This window comes from Symsagittifera roscoffensis, chromosome 9 (assembly GCF_963678635.1).
Source record: "Symsagittifera roscoffensis chromosome 9, txSymRosc1.1, whole genome shotgun sequence".
NCBI classification, from domain to species: domain Eukaryota; kingdom Metazoa; phylum Xenacoelomorpha; order Acoela; family Convolutidae; genus Symsagittifera; species Symsagittifera roscoffensis.
In genome coordinates, this window is record NC_087070.1 from 20168781 (window position 1) to 20188553 (window position 19773).

Consider the following 19773-nt stretch of genomic DNA (forward strand, 5'->3'; position numbering starts at 1 on the left):
AAACTTACAGCTTAAAAAAGTTCAAATTTGTATCAAATGAAGTTCATAAACAGCCCTTGAAAATGGAAATAAATTACCGAGCGGTAACAAAGGCGACAAAACTTTTGGTCGTAACCTGTTAAGCTGTTGTCAAAAAAGTATTCATAAAATATGAAAAATTTTATGACCCATGCAAATTGAAACACATAATACCAAACGTATATATTTTGCCCTCTAACTTAAGCAAAAAAAGTTGACTAAGTCGATTTAACAAACTGAAACTGTTGGAATATTTGAAAAAAAAAACGAAAAAAGAAACTCACAACCAGAAATGGTAATATTACAATTTTGTAAAGATTCGGTTATAGTGAAAACTGATTAAAATGGAACAAAACCCTTGCTTGAAAAATTGAAACAATAAGAACCTTACCAGATTTTTAAAAATGGGATTTAAAAAAAGTAAATTGAACGGACAGAAATACGGACGAAAACCACGAACCCAAAAAAAACCCACATTTTTTTGAAAAAGTTAAAACAACCTGAAACGTGTATGAACTAAATACTACTTTAGTATTAGTTCTTTTATTTGAAAATTGAAGAAACTGAGCATGTCAGGAGATCTCTAGGAGAGATTCTCTAGAAGTGTGGACAAAATTGTTTACGAGAAAAAAGTCTAGTACCCGATTGCAATACCTTTGCTTATCGCAAGGATAATAAACAAACCAATTCGAGAAAACACGCAAACTTCTTCTTTCGCTAAGAAGCCTGAAATTTTAAATCCACTTGAAACTAAATGCCAAGTTCCATTTTTCTTTCCTTTAATCTTTTGGTTTGAAGAACGTAATTTTATTCTGATTAGAACAAAATTCAACTTTCAATTAAGCAAAAATGATCAAGTTAGCAATTTTCCTCGAACTTTTTTTTAGAAGTTTCTATAAATTGAGTGAATTACGTCTCTAAATGATTTCTTAACTTATATTACTCAAATTTATCTGGCGTTGTTTTTGTGGTGAGTGACTTTGGGTGTGAAGTACAAAAATATTACATTCCCGAATACAAAATTCCTTCATTCCGGTCGAAACAACAAAAAATTCATGAGGCTTCAATAAATTTTCGAAGATATTTGTGCCCTCTTATTCTGTTGCTCTCAGAACTTCAAACTCTTCATATCCGAAAGAGTCCCACTTCCTTAGTTTCACAAATTTTTTTATACTAGATACATCCTTAAGTTAAGGAACGCTCAAAAACGACATTGAACGGTGAAAAAATTTCAAAAAGAGCTAACCCTCAAGAAAGCCCAGAAATTACTGTTTTTTGTTTCGTCATCAAAGGGGGAAAAAGATTATTTTTTTGACGCAGAAGCGAAGCTTCGCAACACTTGCGATGCAAAAAAAAACAAACTGCACCACAAGATAGTGAATGAAAACAAGACAGAAGTCAAAACAAATCTTGAAAAATTATGTTAAAACGTAATAGAAAACCGCCCTTAAAAAATGGAAATCAATAACCGAGCGGTAACAAAGCCGACAAACTTTGGGTCATAACCTGTTATCATAAAAATATTCATAAAATATTAAAAATTTTATGACCCTTGCAAATTGAAACACATAATCCCACACGTATATATTTTGCCCTCGAACTTAAGCAAAATAAGTTGACTAAGTCGATTTAACAAACTGAAACTGTTGGAATATTAAAAAAAAAAAAAAGAAACTCAAAACCACAAATGGTAAAATTACAATTTTGTAAAGTTTCGGTTATAGTGAAAACTGATTAAAATGGAACAAAACCCTTGCTTTAAAAAGTGAAACAAAAAAAACTTATGAGATTTGAAAAATGGGGTTTAAAAAGAAGGAAATTGAACCGACAGAAACTAGGACGAAAACCACGAACCCAAAAAAAACGCCACATTTTTTTGAAAAAATTAATACAACCTGAAACGTTTGCAATACCTTTGCTTATCGCAAGGATAATAAACAAACCAATTCGAGAAAACACGCAAACTTCTTCTTTCGCTAAGAAGCCTGAAATTTTCAAACCACTTGAAACTAAATGCCAAGTTCCATGTTTCTTTCCTTCAATCTTTTGGTTTGAAGAACTTAATTTTATTCTGATTAGAAAAAAATTCAACTTTCAATTAAGCAAAAATGATCAGGTTAGCAATTTTCCTCGAACTTTTTTTTTTAGAAGTTTCTATAAAATGAGTGAATTACGTCTCCAAATGATTTCTTAACTGATATTATTCAAATATATCTGGTGTTGTTTTTGTGGTGAGTGACTTTGGGTGGGAAGTACAAAAATATTACATTCCCGAATACAAAATTCTCTTCATTCCGGTCGAAACAAAAAATTCATGAGGCTTCAATATAAATTCGAAGATATTTGTGCCCTCTTATTCTGTTGCTCTCAGAACTTCAAACTCTTCATATCCAAAAGAGTCCCACTTCCTTAATTTCACAAATTTTCTTACACTAGATACATCTTTAAGTTAAGGAACGCTCAAAAACGACATTGAACGGTGAAAAAATTCCAAAAAGAGCTAGCCCTCAAGAAAGCCCAGAAATTACTGTTTTTCGTTTCGTCATCAGAGGGGGAAACAGATTATTTTTTTTACACAAAACCGAAGCTTCGCAACACTTGCGATGCAAAAAAAACAAACTGCGCCACAAGATAATGAATGAAAACAAGACAGAAGTCAAACCAAATCTTGAAAAATTATGTTGAAAAAACGTAATAGAAAACGTAATTTGAACTTACAGCTTAAAAAAAGTTCAAATTTGTATCGAATGAAGTTCATAAACAGCCCTTAAAATTACCGAGCGGTAACCAAGGCGACAAACTTTGGGTCATAACCTGTTAAGCTGTTGTCATAAAAACATTCATAAAATATAAAAAATTTTATGACCCATGCAAATTGAAACATATAATCCCACACGTATATATTTTGCCCTCGAACTTAACCAAAATAAGTTGACTAAGTCGATTTAACAAACTGAAACTGTTGGAATATTTGAAAAAAGAAACTCAAAACCAGAAATGGTAAAATCACAATTTTGTAAAGTTTCGGTTATAGTAAAAACTGATTAAAATGGAACAAAACCCTTGCTTATTGCAAGGATAATAAACAAACCAATTCGAGAAAACACACAAACTTCTTCTTTCGCTATGAAGCCTGAAAATTTAAATCCGCTTGAAACTATATGCCAAGTTCCCTTTTTCTTTCCTTTAATCATTTGGTTTGAAGAACGAAATTTTATTCTGATTAGAACAAAATTTAACTTTCAATTAAGCAAAAATGATAAAGTTAGCAAATCATGAATAAGTTAGTAAGACAGAGGCGAGCGGAGCTTCCCATCACTTCGGATACAATATAAGGGTAGCAGTGCAAGCTAGCGAATAGAAAATGAGAGAATAACAAATTCAAAAAAAAAGTTGCGAAAAAATGAAAATAAATTCAGAAAAGCGCAAACACCAATATTAAATATAGCCTTCAGTTTTTACTGAGCGGTCAATAAGCCGAAAAAAGTGGGTGGACGACCATTGAACTGAAAACAAAAAACGCCAAAAGAAATTGTTGTCAAAAAATTTCAGCAATTAGTTTTCAACAAAAAACTACCTGAACTTTTCAAAAAATCACTCCATTATTGCCTTTGAAGTGACACAAAAGGAGTTAAGTAAGTCGATAAAACATAAACTAAAACCACTTATACCGAATTAAACAACGAAGGAAAACCAAGAAAAACATACAACATCAAGGCTTATCTTTTTTTTTTACAAATTAAAGGAGTAAATAAAAAACACAAGAAAAGTCCACGATGTGACGACTAAGCCGACAAAACGTCAGAGGAAAAAAGTCCGACAATTCATTTTTTTTCCGAAAAAAAACATACAAAGACAAGGTCTGGCCGGGATTCGAACCCACAATCTTTGTGTACCAAGACAACCATGTTACCTCTATGCCAAACGGGAACTCTAATTTGCTAAGGTTCACTAATGAAGCAACTTCACAAGTTCTTACAGATTTGCAAGAAAGATGTTAATGGGAAACATAGTCTAGTTCCCGATTACTAAACACTTGCTCTCGCAAGTGTAATAAATTCTCGAGAAAGAAAATACCTCAAGACTAAAAAAATAACGATTTCATTTATTCAATAACGATCTTTATTCAAATACAGAAATAGAAAATAGTATAATAATACAAAGGCAAAGCGGAGCTCCACACCACTTGCGATACCACAAAATATGAAACGAAAGCCATTAAGTAAAAAAAAGTAAAAACATCTACAAAAATTTTGTCTGGAATAATGTTCAATTTGAAAAAATACGCCTATAAACACAATTGTCGGCGTTAAATAATTGTCACAAATGTCAGAAACATTTCTAGAGCTATAACTTTATCATCAAGAGACGCACAATTAAATTATTACACGAAGCCCATAAACATAAACCGACGCAATTGAGGCAAACAAACTTTTAGGAAAAAAATCAGATTAAAAAAAATCAAATTACGTAAATTAAAAAATTAGTGGAATAAATCAAACATGGCCGAAAGATGTTCACCTTTCGAAAAAAAATACACCACGTTTCATCTCTTTGAATTTAAAAAATGGTTAATAATTGGCATTTTTTCATCAAATTTTCCCATTAGAGAAAACTGGATCAGTAGGTAATTGTTTTATTCCGCTGGGGATTCAGAAAATTAAAATCAATTTTGAAACTAAAATTCATTCACGTTTTCGTGAATTTTTTCAGTTCAAAAGTGGTCTTTGAATTAGTCCTTTTAAGAATGGAACTGTACTGTAACTTTTAAAAAATCAAAAGCCGTACCGCGAAAAAATTAACTTGAGCGTGAACAAAGTTTTAGACCTTGAGACCTTAAAATATTTTTTAAACAAAAAAATCAGTGAAAACTATTTCGTTACACTGCAAAACACTTTCAATAGAAACGAGAATCGCTTACAGCACCAAAAACCGTGATGAGGCAACTAAGCCGTTGAAGCATAAGCAGACAAACAATGGACCGACAATTTCTTTCAAACGGAACGTCCAAATTGAAAAATATAATATATATAATGGCCAGCGCCGAACTTAAGAAATATGCCGTCTCGGGCCCGACCAATATCTCTAGACCAAGGGTACCGGAAAAGCTAAGAAATTGTAATTTAGTATAAGCCAAGCTGTCAAATAATTTTGTCAACCGGAAAAGTCTTCATCCGAATTGAATAACGTTTGTTAATCGCAAGCATAAAAATTACTGGGAAATCAGATCTCATAAATAAATCGCGTTTTAACGTCATTTTTACACCGCAGAAATTATGTACATTGGCAGAGGTACGCAACAAGCAAAAAATGGTAAGTTAGCTGGAAAATTCCGAACGAACCTACCTATTAAAGTAATTTTTCATTACACAAGAATTTACCTGAACATTTTACGTCGGCGCAGAAACTGGTGGCACATTAAGTTCCAATTGAAACTCTTCGAGACTGATTCTTATTTACAATTTTACATTTATACAATTCATTGTTCGGATAAATCATTTCAATCTGAAAATAACACATAACGTATCACTAGAAAACCTAAATTTATCAACCTTTGACCTTTTGTTTGCAGTTGTTCCGTAAATCTATTTTCGACGTTGCAACATGGAAATAAAAACCAAAAATCAAATCATGTTACTGACATTTTGGCACTTAATTTGAATTTATTACGATGTATTTACAAAAACAGAGAACTTTATGTCAAGCTGAAATGTAGGCTACCCAATTAGATCTTATTGAGGTCAAAAGCGTTTGAAAATAGTCTATTTTATTTACGCAACTTTTAATACACAGTGAAATGGTACAAAATACAGGGAAATAAATCAACAAATCAATGCACGCATCGCACTATTTCATTCTTCACTTCATTTGCAGGACAATAAGAAACGCATTCATGCTGAATAGTTGATGGACATTGGGAGCCAATTGAGATCGCTCACTCATTCCGCCCAAATTCTCAATCGCAGCCTCATACAAGACACTTGCTTTCGCAAGTGCAAAAATGAAAACAGAGGTAAAAAACCCATTTGATTGACAATCATTTGTGGGAATTTGTCGAATCACTTCTTTTGAAAAAACTTTTAAAATTGCGTACTCTGGGGCGATAATCTACCTAAAACTTTGTGAACATTGGCCGCAATAGCGGCTTTATAAAAATTTTAATGGCTGGTCGACCAAAATGGATGTCATATATCAATAGCGAGCTCCTCCCCTTGCGCTTGGCACTTTTGCTCCCAACCCAATTTGTCTACTTTAGCACTTGATTGCAGAAATATAAATATCGAAACCGAAGCTAAAAACAAAACAGGCTTCAAACTGAAATAATTTTACAAGAAATTTGTTGAGAAATTAATAAGCTAAATCGGAAATTGTCAGTAAGGAAATAGAGCTATGAACATACGACTCGTTTTACATCAAAACTGCAAAGGTGTTTTGAGATTGAATAGAAGTGTCAAGTACAATAGTACATTAATTTTTAAGGAATTTGATCATATAAGTTTGCGCCCCGACAGAAAACAAAAACAATAATTTAAGCAGAACATCTAGTGCCATTGGGAAAAAAATAGAAAGATTAAACGTGCGATGACCTAAACTGGCTAGAAAGAAAAATAACTAAAGCACTTTTCAAACGGGCAGAGAATGAATGCAAATTAATCAAAGTTATCAGTTTTGGGCGAGATCATTTCACGGTAGTTCGCTTCTAAAGCGTGAAAAGGTTTTGAACGAAATAAGTGCTAAAAATACTTCAGATTTTTTTTATTGCGCAGAGACAAAATTCGTGGAAGCTTGACCCATGTTTAAGTTTATACTCTGTTGTGCTGACGTTTGGATTTGAGGTTGCACCGGAGCTCCAGGGGCAAACTGACCAGGAGACTGTGCGCTTCCTGGTAAATTTATACCGATTTGGTGGTTTTGAGGCTGGAAATTCTTGAATTGCTCTGATTGCACTGACGGGTAAGCTTCGTTCGTATTTGATCTTTCACCCGCCGATTGCATAACAATTTGTGCATTGTACTGTTGCGCAACATTTGTTACATCATCAGTTACGTAATACTCGGTTGCAGGAAAACCCGCAGCTTGACCATTTACTTGTCTTCCATTCGGGTCGAAGTTAGCCTGCTGATTTATCGTGTATTGCTGGTTGTTTTCCATTTTTACGAAACCGAAATTTGATTGGTGAAATGCATCGGAATCTTGAGGAGGATTAGGTGCATTCATGTTATAGTCACTTGTGATTGGCTGATTTGTATCTTTGATTACGTAACTGGCGTAGCCGCTACTTTCAGAAAGATTCGATGCGGCGGGTGATGTTGGGTCATGCTCTTGTATGGCTTGTAAATTATGGCCACTAATTGCCATAGATTGAGACAGAGATTCTTGGGTCAAAACGGGGGCGCTAGGTGCCATACTTGACGCTGGTTGGTTCGTGTCTGAGCTGGCACTTGGACTGTGTGCAATTGACGAAGACTGGCTGTTTTCTGACGCGAGTTCGACTCCTGCACTGGCCGCAGCAGCTGCCGCCTTTTCCCGCCTGATTTTCTCTTTCGAGCGTCTGTTTTGGAACCAGGTCTGAAATCAAAATAGATAGAAAATTCAAGTTACGTCTGAAGCAACCGAAAAAGACTATCACCGTTGAGAACCTCTGTCGTCCTTATTTCAAAAATTGACCAACTCACAAGCGTTCAGCTTTAGTTACCTTCAAGTCAATGATTACAATATTTAACATAGAGGCGGAGCGGAGCTTCGCACCACTTCTTGCGATACAACACAAAAGTGAAAAAAACGTAAGTCGAAAAATGAAAATTCTAAAAAAAAACTACGTGAAACACTAAAATTTTCGTAGTCTCGATAAAAGATTACTAGGGTCAAGCCAAAGCTGGAGGTACGCGTTTGATATTTTTCGAATTTGCCATATTGATACGGGAAGAAATGTGTAATTTCAAAATTTGGACTTTGACTAAAACCTTAATTGTTTCTCTGCTAAAATAGGTAAGAAGAATGAAAATTTTGATATTGAAATTATTTCAAAAATTTAAGAATCCACGCTTCTTCAGGACAAAAAATCACAACCGGTTCTTTCGATTAAACTTTTCATCTTAGATTTGAAAGGGTAGTTTGAAAGGTAGAAAATTCGAGTCTAAAAAACGGTTGAAAGTTCAAAAATTTGACGTTGCGAAATCCAAAAAAGCAGACCGCGGCCGCTGAAGTAAAGAAGGTTTCCCAAACCGGATTTCTGGATTGAACACTTAACTTGAGAATTGGCACGGTAGTTTTCGAGTAAAGTTTTCAAAACACGGTCTAAGTTCAAAACTTTGACTTTTCTGAGGGCCATAACTGAGGGCCGCAAGCATTGCAGCTTCTCACAACCCGCTTTTTGGATTGAACTCAAAATCTCAGATATGGGAGGGTAGTTTTCGAGAAAATTCAAAAAAAATCAGAAATTTGACTTTTCTGAGGGCATAAATTTTTTGTGTAAAAAAGGTGAGCGATCGCTAATTCACGGAGGCTCCCACTACCTTTTATCTCTAATGAACCCACAATCTGAGATTTGAGAGGTTAGTTTCCGAGGAAATTTTAAAACATAAAAAACGTTCAAAAAATTGAAAATTTGACTAGACCGATGGCCAATTTTGTTAAATAAAATTTGGTCAAAAAAACGCGCTCTTTCCATTGATTTCCCTTCTTTGAAAATTGGTAGCGAGATGCTTAAGAAAAACTAAAATTTTTGCAAAAAGTAAAACTTTCAAAGCGTCTCAAAATAAAAAATAATCAAATAGGAATTTTAAGCCAACATGCATTGAAATTGAAATTAACAACGGAACAAAACTTATGAAACGGGAAAAAGCCGACAATCATTGAGCAGGCACAGCTGAGCCGAAAAAAATTGATTTAACAAAAAAAGTTTCAAGACCCCCTGAAATTACAATCAACATGATACCAAGATACATGTGTACAGAACAAGAAAATTAAATGAGGTGCGAACTAAGCCGAAAAAACTTGAACAGATAAAAGAAAGTCCGACAAAAGAATTTTAACCGGAAAAAAAACAAACTTGCATACATACTAAAAGAAAATAAGGTCCGACCGGGATTCGAACCCCAGACCTTAGGATTCAAAGGCGACGGTATTACCTCTAAACCAATTGCAACGATACCTAGAAGTTGTTAAAACTCAACAAAGAGGCAAAGCAGAGCGTGGCGCCACTTGCAATATAACACAGACATAAAAAAAACATGACAAACATAAGTAGAAAAATATGAATTGTGGAAAAAATCTGGGAGAACCAAAATGTTCATATATCTCTGTAAACAATAAAAAAGGGCACAACTAAAATTAGAGGTAGGCGTTTGATATTGTTTGAATTTGTTCTACTGATGCGGGATGAAGTGGTTATATTCAAAAATTGAATTTTGTTTCTCTACTAAAATGAGTGAGAAGAGTGCACCAATTTTGTAGAACAAATTTTCGCAACCGATTACTTTGAGTGAAACTTTCATATCAGATTGACTTACCGAAATATTTAACTTCTTTCTGTAAAGTCAAAAAATTTCCAAAAAACTGTCACTAAATCAAAAATTTGACAATTTTGCGAATCATGCCTTTTTTAGTTAAAAAAAAACAATTGGGCGTAGCTGCTTATGCGGAGGAGATTCACATAATCTGTTGTTTCGATTGAACGCAAAAACTCGGAGGGTAGTTTTCGAGAAAAATCATTAGTTTCGATAAACGGTACAAAAACCAATTATTGACTTTTCCGAGGGCCATAACCTTAGCTTAATAAAAAAAAAGTCCTAGTAGATTGTGCAGTGAAAGTTTTCACAACCCCTTTTCAATCAATTGAGCCCAAAATCTGATTTGGGAGGGTAGTTATCGAGAAAAACCAAAGATTCAAAAACGGTCGAAAAAACCTAGTTATTGACTATTCCAAGGGCCAAAACTTTTCATGTAGAAAAATGTTGGCGTGGCCCCTGAGTCTTTCATAACCCCTTCTATTTCATAACCAATTCTTCGAGAAAACAAGAAAAACCTAAGAATATGAGTCAAATATTTCCTCGCCGTAGACTTTTTCGAAGGCTGCAGACAGTAGGGTAAAGCAAAAAGAGACTAGGGGATTAGTCTTTCTATTGATACGCCTTTATTGAAATTGGGCAAAGTAGTTCTCAAAAGAACTAAAATTTTTGCAAAAACAAAGAAAAAAGATTCGAAAGTGTCTCAAAAATGTAAAAATCAAAACCCAATCCCATATATTTTCATAAAACCTGATTTTGTCAAACAGGAATTAATTAATGCCGCCGAAACTACACAAAATAAGTTGACTAAACCGATGCAACATCAGCCGAAACCATCTAGTGAAAAAACTAATTTAAAAAATTTAAAAACGACTAAGTCCATGCTAACAAAGAAGGACGATAAAAATTTGTATCAGAAAACTTGAATGATAATTTAAAAAACGGTATATGAACCGACGGAAACTAGGCGAAAAACCACCAATCCAAAAATTCAACATATTTTCAAGAAATTTATTTGTATGTAAGAAAAAATAAACATATCCAACAGACCGATAGAAAAGAATCAATGAACGCAATTAAACAGAAAAATTACCGATTTGGTTTTTGAAAAAATCTCAACTTTCAAATTTCAAAGAAAAAAAAAGCCCTTAAAGCTCTTTGAATTTCAAGAACAAAGGGACATTTTTTCGATTAAATTGGATCAATTTGAGAAAACTGGATCAATAGGTAAACTAGAAGTCGATCACATTTTTCGTGACCTTTACACTTTTGCTGTTCGATAGTGAAGTTTTCGCCATCTTTTTAGCAAATGAAATTAGAACTGATTTTAAAATCAAATCAAAAGTCAAACCGCGAAAAAGTGAATTTGAGCTTAAACAAACTTGAAGACTTTCCTTTAAAAAAAATCATCGCAACATACATAAAAGTCTGAACTACGTTCACCGACTCTTTATTACTGCCCCTATTGTACTCCACCTATTAAATCGTAGATGAGGTAGTTTTATTTGAAATTTCATGAAATTGAGCCTGTCTTGAAATTTACCAATCCTACAAAATAGACCATTGTGAACAAAAATATTTACGGGAAAAAAGTATAATATCTGTTTGTAACACCCTTAAAAACCTGTAAGAAGCTGAAAATTTGTAATAAAAATTTTTTACGGAAAAAGGAGTCTACTTCGCAATTACAAGACACTTGCTTTCGCAAGTGTAACTAAAGCTAGTTTGAAGTAAATTTGCCATTTTATCAACAAAAACTCTTACAGCGATTGTTTTTGCTTCCACTCCTATCTCGGCTGCAATTGCGTCTCTCTCCTCCTTTGAAGGCTTCTGATTAGTCAAATAATACGACCTCAGGTAATCTGCCTGTGGCCCTTTCAAATGGTTCCCTGGACCCCTCTTGTTGGACACCGGAGTCCCAGTGCCACTGGCAGAGAAGGATCCCGCCGCGGGAGGCGTGTTGGCGGTTCCAGCCGAGGAGACGGAGTTTGGGTTGGAGCTGGTTCCTCCGCTGGTACTGGACCCCATAGACGCACCAGATTTCGGCGAACATTGCAGGTCATTCTAAAACAAAAGATTGGCATATACAATCAAAGTTTCGTTGTTATACGCAGCAAAAACCCAACAAGGATAGCCGGTTGCTGAGCAAGCACTACAGACGACCATATGCTAACATAATACAAAAAAAATTTGATTTTTTCCAATTAGTGTCGTTTTTGGTAAGATAAACAAGCTAATCGAAGATTGGAAAAGAATAATGAACGCAAGTAAACATGAAAAAAACATAGATGTCCTTTTAACTCTTTGAATTTCTAAAACAATTTATGATTGGCGCTTTTTTGATAACATGAACCCAACTAGAGAACACTGGATCAATAGGTAAAGTTTTTATTCCGATGGAAATCTAAAAATTCAATTCCACTATCGAAACTAGAAATCATTCACGTTTTTTTGCGCCATTTCCACGTTCGTATTTAGAGAGTGCTATTTACGTCATTTTCAGCAGATGAATTTCAATTAAACTCAAAAAGTACATATATACCTAAGTGCATTCATAAATGCATCAATATGTATGAATGCCCATCTGTAGTTATTAGAGACTTTTCCTAAAACAAAAAAACCTGCAAGAACTATATAAGTCTTCACTACGTTCATTACTCTTGAAAAGATCTGACGAAAGCCTAGAAATGAGGTATATTCGACAATCAGAGAAAAACAGCAAATTTTTTCCCATTTTTTGCAGATATCTAATTCAATTGTTGAAACTTTTATTCCAAAAAATGTTCAACAAAAAGTCTGCTCGCTCAACATTGAACTAAAAATCAAAAACTTCAAACCGTCTTTTTTCGACACGGTGAAAAAAATTTTTGGAATTTCTTAACGTCGTTCGAATCACGGCTTCAATATGATATACTACTCAACCCAGTCCGACGATTATTCGTGGAACCTGATTTGCGAGAAAAACAAAAACACCCGAATACAAAGTTCATCCACGTTTTTAATGGGCGGACACAACAATTTATCGAAAAGCTTTAACTGCGAATTCTAAAATTTTTTTTGAACATCTCAAAGCAAACATCTGGCACCAACGGGAAGCACTCCCAAAATCTGCGTCCCAGCGTTAACTCCTTAGTTCCTGACATTAACCAAATCATTTTAAAGCCTGGCCAATCCTAGAACTCAAACATGCGTTATAACTATATGCAGCAATGAAAGAACCTCAGTGAACATTACCTCAGTGGATATCAGCTGTTTAAATTTCGCAGAGAATTTGCAATGAAATGTAGGGCTTATACAGGAAAACCAGGAATTCTAATTTTCGGCTCTGCCGAAATACACCAAATTGTACCGAAAAAAAAAGTTTTCTCAAAATTTAAAATTAAAAAATTTAAATGCGAAAGGGTAACCCTTTCAGTTCTTGTGTGAAAATTACACAACTGTGTTAATTTATCTTCTATGTAAACAATTTAGCTGTATTTTTTGCTTTTAAGTATTTTGTTTGCCTTGAAATTTAGTTCATTTCTGTGTTGCTTTTCAGTTCAAATGGCTCCTATTGCGCTGCAGGCTGTTAGCACTGCTATTCGAAAACATGCGTTTTTGAAAAATCTGGACTCGGCTACAGAAAAACTTTGTTTTCTGTTCATATTGCTCAAAATCATTCAAGTGTTCCAAAACAAACCATGTAAACGATCATTTGGGGGGCATGGCTCATTCACGGGCCATCTCATTGCGTCATGCTCGACAATCGAACATGCATATTCCTTCAGCATCTGGGACCAGCGAGGACTAGTTTACCCTGGACATGGTGGCTGTCTGAATTGGAGCTGGTTTACTTATCTCGGATTTGGGCAACAAAGGTCTCAAAAACTTTTCATAGAAGGCTACAAAGAGACCAATTCCTTCTGTATCCACCCTCTCTGTAAGTTATGCAACCCATGAATATAATATGAAAATGGAAAAACTGAAAGAAATTGGGTACTACTATGATAGAGTGGTCCCCTGAAAAAGCAACTATGATAGACAGGTCCCGCATGCATTTCGAATGTTATAATTTTGAAAACTAGTTTGCTTATAAATTATTCATTTCAAAAATCTGGCAAAAGATGTTGAGTCAGAAACCTTTCAGATTAAAAATTGTGATTACTATAATTTTTATATCAAGAAATATGCTCGCTTGAGCTTATTTTACAGTTTAACAACCATAATTGGATTGACTTATTTGTCATCAAAATTCGATTTTTGCAATTTTTTCACCTTATAATGTTGAGGGGGGAGGTTTTACGAAACAAACAAACTTAAAATTTGTTTGAAAATATACAGCGAAATCTTTCTGAATCACGAGATTATAATTTAACATTTCAGAGCCCAGTGTATTTTTCGCAAGGGACCTGGTTATTTTCAAGGGACCACTCTATCATAGTAGTACCAGAAATTATTTCGTGCTATGACAATTTTTGCATTGATTTTGATGAAGCAGACTACAGGGTCAAAAATTACTATGCAATTCTATTTGGGAAAATTGACGGAGAAAAAGTACACGCCCCCTTTTGATTGAAATTACTCAAGACGATCGATCTGCTTATGCCACCATTGTCCGGCAAAAGATCATTGGCGCTCTTGAGAAGATCGGACTTGCAAGCAAAAATGAAAAATTCCGTCTGTGAAAAATTCCAATTATGGATAATTCGAGCAAAGTCTCAAAAGATACAAAAAAATAACTTAAGTGTTCAAAAACAGCATCAAGAGCAACTAGCTATGGGATTATCAAGTTCTGTTAATGTTCCGACCATTGAAAAATGGAGGAGAAATTTGTATTCGAATGAATTTTAGTTTTTTCATTTTTTTTTCAAATTTTTTTTGATTTCCACGCAAAATCAGGTACAAAAAAATCATTGGACAGCCTTTGAGTAAAGATTCGAACGACATTAAAAACCAACAACATCAGTATCGAGAAAAACCAATTTGAAATTTTTGATTTTTTAGTACAATTTCGAGCAAATAGAGCTAGCGCTAAGGCGTACACATGGCTTTTCATAGATGAAAAAATCCTAGTCAAGCCGTTCTAATTTACATTTACTCTTGCTAAATTAGTGTTTTAAGTTTTTTGCGCCATTTTGGGATTCAAAAAAAAAACTTTTTTAACGGTTTTTTTTTTCGTTTTTCTAGTCATTTTTCAACTAAAACTGTTGTCCATCTTGCGCAGAATGTCGAATATGCTTAAGTTTTAGGTTTTCGTCGAATCTTCTTATCAAACCGCGCTAAAAAAAACGACACTTCATTGAAAAAAAATTACGTCAGATCCGTTTATCTCACACCACGCAGAAAAAACTAATTTGGAAAAAAAATCAAAACCGTAGTTTTCTAAAGTCTACGGTCAAAACCTTCTGCGCTACTTGCACAGTAACCGGCTATCCTTGTTATATTTTAAATTTATACGTCCTGCATGAGTTAAACAAGATTTTTTCTTAATTAAATATAAGATCGCCAGGGAAAAAAATCTGCACTAACCTCGCTTGATACAGATACATTGTCACTGGACTTTTCGTCATCTAATGCAATATGGGCCACCATTTTAGGGTGAGCCGCTAGTCCGTTTGGATAGTGTTGAGTTTGTGGGGGTGCGAAACCCCCTCCCTGTCGCTGGATAACTATTGAGGCTGGGGGACATGGGCTGAATGCACTGCTGGAGTTGAGCACCCCTGGTGGTCCTCGGTTTGGGGGAGGGGGCGGCTGGTTGGCAGGATTCGACTGGCGATAGTCCATCATGTCAATGCTAAACATTTTCTATTAACTTAGTCCATAAAAAATTTATCCTCAAGGTTCACCCGCTTTTCATTCATTACGAATGTTGACCAATGTCATGTTCCACCTGATGCAACATATTTAGCAACAACCGCGTAATTTATTTGATTTCAGTTTGTACCAAATGGCGAGTTTTTAGCACAGCGTCGAAGCTGCAGTTTACAAATACAAGCAAAAACCTAAAAAGAGCAGTAATAAAACACAAAGAACAATGAGTTGAAAAAAAACCAACTTGAAAAAGTAACAAAATTCCTTGTATTAGGGCGAAAACCAGAAAGTTCCAAATGCCAATTAACGAGAATAACTTTTGGTTTTAAAAAATCTATAACTGACTAAAATATAGCCAACAGACAGTTGGAAGAGTCAATGAGCGCAAGAAAACAAAAAAAACATTGATAATTGAAATTCGAATTTCAAATGTAAAAAAACATGGCCTTAAATCTCTATGAATTCATGAACAATTTAGCAACTTTTTTTAAAGAAAAATGAACACGATTTGAAAAAACTGGATCAATGGGTATGTTTTCAACCCGCAGTGAAAACTGAAAACTAAAATCGAAACTAGAAGTCGATCAGTTCTTTTGCGACCTTCGTAATTTGGCTGTTCGATGTGGAGTTTACCTTCCTTGTAACAAAGGAAATGAACAAAACTTTGAAAGAAAAAATCAAAACACGAGAAATCAAATCTGAGCCTGACAAAATTATTAAGAACTATATAAGAGTCTTCATGAAGGTTCATCAATTTTGGACGAACTATATTCAGTTGAGAAAATCTTTGAATTTCAATTATTATGATTAGGACTTTCTACTTCAGGTTATTCCATATCGAGAAAAATGGATCATTGGAAAAATGGATCAAAAATGGTTAAATAATGGTTAAATGGATCAAAAATGGTTAAGGCGTCGATATCTCCAAAGGTGCATAAAAATTTCCCTCGATAGCTATTATTTCCAGAAAATAGGCGCAAAACTTTGCACTAAAATGTGCAGCTTGCGTTGGCACAAATGGACAGACCGCATAAAACAATGCTCGCACCAATAAAAAAAAATAGAAAATTTCAAAATTAAATTATTTCAAAAACACAATTCCAGCATACGTTTAAACCTGTTACATTTCTCAAATCACCAGTGGAAAAAAATCACTCAGGCGAGATGTGGCGATGCAGATGGAAGGGGTAAGAATAAGAGCCATTTGTTATTTTTGGTTTCTAAGCACTGACCTGTTGCTATCTGAGCTTTGTGCTGGACTCTGCTGCATGCTCTGCCCCTGAAAGTACGTGGTATTGTGTCCTACTCCATTATGACCATGTACAGGCATTGGGAGCTGCTGTTGAGTAGTATTTGGTTGCTGATGTGGTGGTGCTGTGTTATCAGTGTATCCAGTCACGAAATTGGCTTGTATAGCGGTTTGAGATGATGGACTATGCATTTGTTCGTCTTTAAACCTGGTAAAAAAAATAAATAGTCTAGTTTCATTATGCTTTAAAAGATTTCCAAGTTAACATCCTCATTCAAAAAAAAATTTATTTTGGAATGAAAAAATGGTATAAATTGCTTTATTATGAGACCACACTCAGCTTCTAAAAAGAGGGAAACGATAAGATCAGTCCGATTTCAAAGAAAAATTTATTTTGGAATGAAAAAAATGGTATAAATTGCTTTATTATGAGACCACACTCGGCTTCTAAAAAGAGGGGAACTCTTCAAATTTTGGAGGGGGATGATACCGAAGCATCACAAAAAGTCATCGTATCTGCATGGGCAAATTCATTGATTTTTTACCTATGATTAGGGTTTGGTACATGCCCGTTCTGTTTGAACTGTTGCGGATCCTGCTGCGATGCAAGTTGTTTTGCAGTCGCCTCCTGTTTGTAGTTGGGAGGATGCTGTGCAATAGGCTGACAAGGGTAACTGTTGCTAGGCATGGTCCCTGCTAAGTTAGAGGGTTGAATAGCTTGCGATGCTGGAGGACCAACAGTCATCTGGGGATGAGATTTGGAAGTAGCAGGTAGAGGGGTTGGTCGGAAAACACCTAGAAGATAATCATTATTTACACGGACCTTCCCAGAGTCAAACTACATCAATTTTAATGCAAGTTCTTTGCATTTTTGTGGTAAATTTTCGAACCTCTGCTTTCCTGGTTGGATGGTGAGGAGATATAATCTGGATTTGGTGGTCTGTGAGAAAAGGACTGGTTGTACGCCTGCTGTTGGGCAGTGTTAACCCATTGACCACCAGCAGGCATGACTTTGGCACTTTCGTTTTGATTACGTGCGATAACGTGTTGTTTGTAGTCATTGTGACAATATACTTTGCAAGGGTAGCCATGAACGATGAAGATCTTGTCACCTGTTTGAAGGTGAGCCTTGCATTCTGAGCACGTTAGACATGAGACGTGGAAAATATAATCGTGAATGCGTTGGACAAGTTCGTCTGGTGTAATAGATTTATTACAACCACTACATAATGTCCACGCTTGCCTTAAACAAAAAATATTATCTCAAATTAATCAACTGAAGGGGTCGTGAATTCAAATAAAACTGAATTTACGTTCGAAAATCCATCTGACAAAACACGAAACCGTCTCGGCTATAGCACTTCGGTCCCAATTTGTTGTTGCATGCGCAGCAGACGAAGCACGAGTTGTGCCAACATCTATCGAGGGTTTTCGTATATGATTCGTCTGTTATGTCATGTGAACACCTTGCACAAATGGGCGTGAATTTGTCCCTTTTATCAGTCGCCCCAGCTGGAATTGGTACGTCTGAGCAACTGTTATTGCCACTGCCAGCAGTAGTCGAAATGAACTTCATGAACTCGAAAACTTCCTGACAACTAACTGAATCTGAAACATTCACTAGACAATGTTCGCTTCTTAGGTATCAACGCTTTGCTCATAGCAATACAAAATCATACAAGCATTACTAGCAAAATTAAGGTAATCGGAGGATGAAACGAAGCAGAAAAATATTCGAGTACAAAATTTTCGTACTATATAACACCCACCACTTTTTTGTCGTTAGAAGCCTTCAGCTTATTTGTTTACTGTCTTTTCATTACAAATTATTATCAATTTCACGCTGAAAGAAACGGGTCTTTCCAATATTAACTTTTTCAGCGTAGTAGAAAAAACTTATCAACCCCATACTCCCCCTTCACATAATCTTCATCATTTCACCCAGTCAAAAAACCATGGGAATTTCATAAATTTTAAGCAAAGGTAAATTATAAAAGGAGCCACTCCGATTAGTTTCGGTCAGTGCACAAGCTGGATAGGCCCAAAACAGTGTTTTAAAAACGCATATGTATCAGCAAACTGTATCATTGTAACAATGAAGTCATATATCAGCATTAAACGCATCGTTGTAATGTTAATGTATCTCAGCTGTCCTTCATCTACAATAGCGCTTATAGAGTTGTCGATAAATTGAACATAGCGCAGCCATCTGGACTCCCTTAAACATTGTATCGAGCTCCTGAGGAGTGCGAAGCTTTATTCAGTTTTTACGTAGTTTATCGATTCTCGTTAGCTATAGTCTTTTTTCACTTAGTTTTTCGGCTAATCGCTGCATCTTCCGAAACAGCGGACAGAGGCTACTCACCTCTACGTTTAAAATTATTTGCTGATACTTGGATTAATTCAGCGTATCGTGATATTTGTATGCGCCTTTAAGCAGTTTTCGCGATGTTTAAGCATAGGGGAAAAATTTCCGTCATCAAAGTGCGGCTAAATTGTGAACATCAGAGTCCGTTTGCTCCAATGTCAAGTCGTGCCTCATCATCAGTTGAATTGTAGTTGAATTGTTGACAGATCTTTTGCCTTGCAACGGCTGTAATTTCGTCTCAATCTCGACGTCATAGCAAACCTCGTTGATGAGGTTGGCGAATGTGCCTCTAATTTCATGTTTTCCTCTAGGGGTGTAACTGCCCTTTGACCAGTGTAGAGCATTGGCTAGGTTGAAATTTGCACCACATGCACATGTGATAGGGTTTTTGTCGGTTCCTATCCGTATGTAACATTTGCACGGATGTACATGCCGACGGAAATTCAAACTAGGGTTTGAAACGACTGGCTAGCGCCTAAACATAGCTTTACATGCTTTTAACCGTCTCTACCATAATTCAATGTGTGGTTCACGTGATATCGGGACGACAATGTGTATACAAACTGAAAGCAATCAGCAAATTGGCTGAAACTAACTTAGATATTTTCAAAATAACGAGCTCACGGTCTGGTCTCAGTATCCCCAGACCTCGGAGTCTTTCCTAAAAACAGGTCTACTACATTTTTAGCACTTTACTTTTTTTTTGTTCAGTAGATTAGGCCATCATGTCCATCGGAGATGGATTGACTTTTTCCTCATTTCCTTGCTTCTCATAACCTGAAAAGGAATTAGATATTAACTAAAACTCGGTTCAGAACATTACGGGACCCTGGAAATTG

General features: G+C 35.4%; 2 protein-coding genes across 2 annotated transcripts in view; both read right to left on the reverse strand.

The window, feature by feature from the left end:
- Positions 1 to 19773, reverse strand: part of LOC134854475 (ADP-ribosylation factor-like protein 13B) — a 169303-nt gene that overhangs the window by 10031 nt on the left and 139499 nt on the right. Inside the window, exon 2 of the mRNA XM_063870736.1 lies at positions 5400 to 5525. Coding sequence (XP_063726806.1) covers positions 5400 to 5437 — 38 coding nt within the window. The 5' untranslated portion in view covers positions 5438 to 5525. The remainder of the gene's footprint in view (positions 1 to 5399; positions 5526 to 19773) is intronic.
- LOC134854416 (protein prickle-like) lies at positions 5630 to 18181 on the reverse strand. Its single transcript, XM_063870656.1, has 7 exons — positions 17880 to 18181; positions 17457 to 17809; positions 17112 to 17361; positions 16550 to 16774; positions 15036 to 15300; positions 11292 to 11591; positions 5630 to 7587 (listed from the first exon to the last, which is right to left on the reverse strand). Exons 1-7 carry the CDS (start codon positions 18140 to 18142, stop codon positions 6775 to 6777), a joined length of 2469 nt encoding a protein of 822 aa, XP_063726726.1. The 5' UTR covers positions 18143 to 18181; the 3' UTR covers positions 5630 to 6774.